The 7,085-nt window shown below is 43.3% G+C and overlaps 1 protein-coding gene across 1 annotated transcript; it reads right to left on the bottom strand.

Annotated features, from left to right (window-relative positions):
- Positions 1-1,603: 1,603 nt before the first annotated feature.
- LOC126920790 (uncharacterized) lies at positions 1,604-6,732 on the bottom strand. The gene is made up of 4 exons (XM_050731548.1): positions 6,167-6,732; positions 5,881-6,074; positions 5,560-5,667; positions 1,604-1,954 (listed from the first exon to the last, which is right to left on the bottom strand). Exons 1-4 carry the CDS (start codon positions 6,284-6,286, stop codon positions 1,819-1,821), a joined length of 558 nt encoding a protein of 185 aa, XP_050587505.1. The 5' UTR covers positions 6,287-6,732; the 3' UTR covers positions 1,604-1,818.
- Positions 6,733-7,085: the final 353 nt, after the last annotated feature.

Genomic DNA, 7,085 nt, shown 5'->3' with positions numbered 1-7,085 from the left:
GGTCAGAGATGGCCATGCTGTTACTGTTTTCTGATACTGGAACGCTCTTTACGTTGTTGTTTCGATGACCTGCGGGATGTTCGTTAAACCCTCTTGATTTTTCTATCGCTAATTTATGGCTCCGTGACATCAGCGTATTTAACGCGACGCGTTCTAAGAATGGCTCATGAGCAAAATCTTGGGGCAGAGATCGAGTCCATCGGTGTTAAGTTTCTAATCGAGCTACAAACACGCGTGGAAGCTTCGATAGCGTAATAACTAACAATAAGCCCGGAGAGGGAAACTCATTGACGCGATCAATGTCCCAGTTGGCTAGCACGGAATTCTCGGCGAATGGAAATTCCGATTTGCCAGATTACGAGACCTCTGATCCTGATTTTACCGGATGAAGTTACATCTATAGACTGTGAGTTCAACTGCCCTGGAACGTCGTTCTAATCCATACGCGATAAACAGAAGCAAGTAAATCATTCGCCATGGTGCACTGATTAAACGTATCGACGATCGGCGTAATTTTACCGTTTCGAAATGAATTTGCAGTGATTAACGCGCGAGTATTGTTCAAACGATAAGAAATTAGGGAAATTAGCGACTAGTATGCGCGCGGTAAGATCGAAGCCGAGCGTTGGAACTCGTGTGCATGTATGCTTAAGCACTCTAGCCCTTAAATTCCTAATGAAACTTGGCGAAAGTTCTGTGGAAGTTGCCGTTGTAAAATATCCGGCTTTACTTCCGCCTGTGTCGAAATTCTCGCGGACTTCACACCCATAGCAGCTATAAAATTCAGCTGGTTTTACCAACTTCCGGCATAAAGCCTGTTGGCCTACGTATTGGGACTCCAACTTTTTTTCCTACGCTCCTTCGTAAACTTTGCTCGATATTAGCTATAAGGATTTGCCCTCTACGTCGGCATAAAACTTGCAAACGCGGTTTAATTCGATGCAAAACCTTAGCAAATAATTCTCAACCACCTTATGGAAACAATGATGGTCAGTTTTCAAGCACGCCTCTGTATAAGCACTGTATAAGCAAGTTTTTCACCAAAGATAATTCGATGACATCGCGTCCTGTCTGTTTCATTCTCGCACCCTAGTCGGAGACGATAAATTGCCGCCATATATCCGTGATAGCGTTACTCGAGACACTTTTAGGCCTTCGTATTGTCACGACAATAACAGCGGCGTCCCTACGATAGCCATTTCTTTCGCCCGTTGTTTTCGGTTCTGAAATCTCAGAAATGTACAATGCTGCGAATCGTTAAGAATCTGTTTGACAGCCGTACACGATTTCCGAGATTTACTTCTTCAATGCAAGTTTAAGATCGATCGCTTCGCTAATAACTTAGTCTGTTCGAACTGCATTTGTCGAAACGAAATCGTAGACGGATTAACCGAACTTCTGCCGATTAAGTTCGCCTATCTGAACACAAACGAAAAATAATTATAAACGGGAAAACTCGTATTTAATGGAATACCAATTACAGAAACCATTATACTTGCCCAAGTTCAGATAAATGCGGTTCTACTGTATCGAGTATCATCATGATTTACGCTAAATCATCGGAGGCTGTAATGTTTATTAACGGGTGTATACGCGCATAGGATTACATTCATAAAAATATTTATTCTTATAATATTCTCGAGAGCTTAAAATAAATTCTTCGTTGGAGGAAAGTAGCACGTAAAACGATCAATCCATTAAATTGTATGATATTTATAGTAATCGAAGCGCTGGAACGGCACCGAGTGCGAGCATAAAATCGAACTGTTTATCCGATCGAAGTGCAAGCGGCGTTGCACCGCAGTGGTTTTTCAGAGTTCAAGCGAGGACTCCAATCAAGTCGAAGAGTCCCACGGGGCATTGCGGTCGGTACTTAGAGCAGCTTCCATTACGTCCAACCACTTCGGCTTGAAGAATATCCCGCGGTAGTGGCTCGTGTCGCGAGCTTGTTGGTCTGAAAAAAATATCGACTGGTACATACATCTGCACGATAATAAGGAGCTTTTCCTTTCTTCTCTATGCCGCGATACCTCGGCGCGATAACAAGGTCTAGCGTACCGTTGGTCGACTCGTTAACAGACGGCCATTAAATTGTCCAGGTATCATACGATTCTTTGCACGAGCCAATTTAAAGAGCCGGCCAACGACTGTTACCTGCGTTATCTCGCGAAACTTTTCTCCGTCGTTCGAAACGACGCTTGCAGAATGAAGAAAAAGAAAAGAAAAGAATTCAGATATTATGGTTTTCCTACTAGAACCAACAATATAAAACTATTATAAGCCATGTCATTGCATCACGCCAAATGAAGTTACTGAAAATTCTCAACGAGAATTGATTGTAAATATTCTAATAAATAAAAAAAAAAAGATATTATGGTTTCGTTAGGACAGGTGATAGACGCGTTGTAAACTGAATTCGGTAACCAGGTCAACTAGAAGCGTCTGAATCTACTTCCGATCTTATACCTTCAAATTATTCTTTTTTATTCTTTTGTATACTTTAAATTTATTCTTGTATTAGGTCGTCCGAAAAGTTTCTTTCGTTTTATAAGGAAATAATGGATGCACATTTTTCGTTTTATATGGTTTTACCGAATTACGCGTGATCCATTTTGTTCTATCAAGATAAAAATCACAATGTTCGACAGATTAGGTTTCATGTCCGTATAAAGATGCGTCGTTGTAAAAGACGTGTCTGTAAAAGGAAGACACTTTTCGGACAACCTAATATCTTAAAATATTTTCGAAAATCGAAATTACAAATTTCTGGGTCAGTCGATGAGTTGCGAGTCTTCTCAGAGTCGATAGTTTTTTTTAAAACGAGGATGACATTACTGACAAGATGGTGAAAAAATTGGACATGACTAAACGGAATTTCCTAGAGTCTCTCCCTTTTTCTTACTACCTGACCGTTTTCTCGTGCCAGCTAGGAGATGATTCCGCGAGCCGAGCAAACGAACACGACAATATGTCGTGCATATCTCGCGTGCTCGTAAAAAGTCAGAAACGGTCGGGCCGCTTTCATTGCGCTTTTATTTCGGCTGCTGTCCCCTCTTATTTCGAACCGGGATGACTGGAGAAAGAGGGAAAGCACGCGTTTCGAAGGCCTCGCTCTTCTTCCGTTTTATTGCTACCGCCCTGCCGGAGATACGAGGTGAAAAACAATATAATTTCGTTATCAGAGCGAGGAGAGTCGAAACGACCCGTTCGTGGTTCCTTCCAAGCGAACTCTTTTCTTCTCTCGAATTTATCGTAAAATACGCGCAATTCTTTCTTCCCTGATTTGTAAAGACAATAAATTGTAGTCGCTGTTTGAACGTTCCATGCAATCCGGGAGCATCGTCTCTTCTTTTGAAAAGAAAAGAATGTAGAAAATTGAGGTAACTGCCGTTCTTGATCCTGCGAATCTTGAAACTGGAAAGTCCTTGTTTCGAAGAAATCGATACGTTTCTTGCAATTTCCTTTGCTTATTTTTCGAACGTCGATCAGTATCACTGATCGGAGCAATTTGTATACTCGCAGTTGTGTTTTTATTTGAAACTGACGAGAACCGGGGCGAGTTTAATAACACCTCGTTCGCAGCTGGAAGGCAAACAAGCTGTCCCTATGATTCTTTCATGTCGCCTTAGCCAGTTCCATTTTCTCAAATTACCCGTGAGACCGTGTGAAAGGACTCTCAAGGAGGACAACGCTTCCACTAACGCGATAACAACTTCAACGGAAAAACGTAGTTCATTTGCAATTTTTATTCACCCTTGTGAACATCCTTCGCGAACTTTTCTATTCGCTGTTTGCGTTTTGCCTGGCAAACACTATCACCATATACATTTCGGTTCCTTGTTTAGCATTAAAACCACCGGCGACTAAAATATAAAAGAAATCGATCGAACGAGAAAAGTTAGAATGGGAACGTCTATGAGGAAACATAACGTAAACACGACGTAAAGAACAAATAGAAAATTGCTAAGCCGAACTAGACTCAGGCCGAAGTAAACAAAAACATTGATCGAATGAAACGAAGAGCAAATGGAAGAAATTGAAGCAAAGAAACGGAAAGGAAAGTTATGAAAAATTATAACGCGAAGGAACAAGCAAAGGTTGAAGGCAAATTATACAAAATACATGTTCGTGCCATGAAAAGCGACAAATTCATCATTTTGATCCCTCTGGTAGTAGAATTAATCGTCGCTGCGTCCTTTCGCCGAAGAAAAATCCAAAGACGTCAGAGTGGAATTGGAAACTCAGAAACGTTCTACGTTTCAGACGAGTTTCTCAAGTTCCTCACGTAGAGCTCGAGAAACGCGCAAAATGGAATACATCGTCGACAATGTCGGGGACATTTTTCTAGAAGAAAGACGAGCACACAGAAACTCAAAAGCTTGTTGAATATGGTGCAGCTAATTCGAAAGCTTCAATACCCGTGTCAATATTGACCCAGATTTCACGAAATCTGTCCGAAACAGCTGTTCTCTCTTTTTTAACTAACCGCATAGCGATTCGATTTTGTTTGAAGAACGAATCACGTATCGATTATAATCTTGAAAATTGAACGAGGCAAAGTCGTCGGAGATGAAATAACGACGAGGACGAGGCATAGGTTTGGTACGGCGTTTTCCTGGTTCCGAGCCAGTCCATTTTCTCGACTCGGTGGGTAGAGGTAAACCGCGTAGAATTTTCACGACGGCGAGGATATCGTCGGCGGCCGAGGACGACGACAATGCGGCGTCACGGTCGCCTGCGGGCCGTCTTTTTTATTCATACGTCCCTGGCTCGACAGTTTATCCGCCCACGAGCCGACATGCATCAGCCACGTAACACACAAGGGAAAATGCATGGGTAGCCAGCGTGTGCGAGGTGCACGCGTACAGAAGAAGGAGCTGGCATGCCGTCGAGAAGCGAGAAAGCTAAACCAAATTTGCTTTTCTACACGGTTTGTGTATCTACTCCAATTTGCGCCGCCTTGGACTGGCCGAAAAAAGGCCTGGTTCTTTTTTTCGCCGCGCGAAACGAGGTCGCGCCGACGAAATTTCCAGTTGGATCCTTTAGCGCATTATACTCCGCGCGAACAATGGCCCCTGCCAGTACCGAGTTCCGTCTTTTCTCTAGAAACGTGGATGGCGATCTTTTCGATCTCTGGCGGTCGGATTCGCGGCTTGAAAATGATCTACGCGCCGTTTTTCGAGAGCTGGAATTTTCCGTAATTTCGAACGCCGGGTTAATTGAACTTTGCAAAGCGGCGCAAGGTTCTTTTGCTAATTCCGTTCCGTTTCGACTTTGAAGGGGTTGTCTCTCGTGAAAATTGCTAATGTCTATCTACTTATTAAGTTAATTGTTCGCCTGCGTTAAACTTTGTCATCGAGGCAGAATGAAATTAGAAAGAGACGACGAAGATGAAATTTGCAAGTAGGAAAATTACCTTAACCGAATTAACGGCGAGCTTAAAGGAATCTACAGGCAGGTTGAAGGACAGATTAGGAAGGACGAATGGAAGCAATTCGACGGGATGATTATGAGAGACGAGGGCTGCCGTGTGACGTAAAAGCTAACGGAGGAACTTACGTGAAGATCACGTGCAGAATGTCACCAATGAGTCCGTTATGTCTCAGGTAGTGCTCCGAAGTTTCGCAAATGGCCCTCAGCAGGCATTCGTGACCCTGATATCCGTAGCTGTACAGAAAGTCAGCAGAGCAAAGTGAAAAATAAAATAAGACCGTCCGTGGCTGACCTACTACGACTTCTGGGTCAGCATCCGCGTGCACCTATATTTTTCTCTACTCTGTTCTATATTTTTTTCTTTTACTTTCCAAGCTACGAAATACTCTACAGCACAGTCTGTAGACGAATACAATAACATCTCAGTGTAATCAATTTCGAACTCACTTGACGAACTTATTCTCTACAGCTTGATAAAGCGTAGCTCTGTCCAAGCTTCTCTTCCTTCTTTGTTCCTCGGTATACAGCCAGAGTTTCTCATCGCTGGCGTTCGTTGGCAAGTTGTAAGTCGCCTCGAAGAAATCGGCTATGGAAATCGATTTGTATGGATCCTCCAGCGGTATCGCCAGCGCGACGAACAGCTTCAAGAAGAACACGTTTATCACTTTCAACTCGAATCTTCCTTCGCGCGAATCGATAATTTCTTATTGTTCACTGCTACTTTGACACTCACACCTGCGGTACTTTCTTCCGGGAACGTGAGGGACCGGATGGGTCGATGAAGTATCTCCGCCAACTCCGAATTTAGCAGTCTCGAGCCAGCCGGATGGAATATCACCAGCAGATTGAGCATCAAGAGGCTGTAAAAGAAGACTTTGCTTCAGACTGGTAAACCGTGCACGTTGCTCGTAAAACAATTTTCACGATATATCAAAATGGTTGCGGGATACGACAGATAGAGATCGAAAGAAGCACGGAAAATTTTCTCCACCGATTTCTAACGTCCCTACGTTGTACCGCGGCTATCGCGAATCGGACGAGACCTGATTAACATTACAAATGAACAGGCGCTGAGCGAAATTGAAGCTCCTTTCGTCGGCCGGATGAAAATTCAACGGGCGAAGTCGGAAGACGGTGGAGATCGTTTAATTCTCTTTAAGAAGTTCTAATGCGCGAACTCGCCTGGATGGATCCGTTAACGAACGATAATCGGTTTAATTATTGAACGTACAGAAGTTCTTGCCGATGGGTCGACATTTCCGAGGACACTTAACCGTAGGCTCGCAGAGAAGACGCAAGTCTGACGTTCTGCGACTTCCTCTCGGTTCATTTTCTCCGCGCAAACCGGTTCCTTCGTTAACGATATTCGCGATTATTAACGATAATTACATGCGAACTCGCGAAGATGGAACTGCTGGACGAATGTAGGAGGAGAAACAGAAGTTTGATTTGTAACAGTCGATATTTCGAATAAACTGTCATTGAATCGTATAGACTCAAGAACGTCGTTGTGCTCGAAGCTTCATTAGCATCAGTTTCCACTAAATTTCACGATGGAATTTCGTTCTTGTCGACTCATCGCCAGCGATATTTTCCCCTGTTGTTCCGGTGTCAAGCTTTCCAAAGTCAGCCAAAATGTTTTTACGCGTTGC

This window comes from Bombus affinis, chromosome 9, assembly GCF_024516045.1.
Source record: "Bombus affinis isolate iyBomAffi1 chromosome 9, iyBomAffi1.2, whole genome shotgun sequence".
Lineage (NCBI taxonomy): Eukaryota > Metazoa > Arthropoda > Insecta > Hymenoptera > Apidae > Bombus > Bombus affinis.
The sequence above is the reverse complement of the archived record's forward strand: the minus strand, read 5'-3'. Positions and strand labels throughout refer to the sequence as shown.

Coding starts and splice junctions, on each gene's coding strand:
- LOC126920790 (XM_050731548.1), bottom strand. CDS start 6,286: ATGCTCAATCTGCTGGTGATATTCCATCCGGCTGGCTCGAGACTGCTA. Junction 6,075..6,166: donor CGGAAGAAAGTACCGCAGGT/GTGAGTGTCAAA, acceptor TTCTTCTTGAAG/CTGTTCGTCGCGCTGGCGAT. Junction 5,668..5,880: donor GTAGAGAATAAGTTCGTCAA/GTGAGTTCGAAA, acceptor CTTTCTGTACAG/CTACGGATATCAGGGTCACG.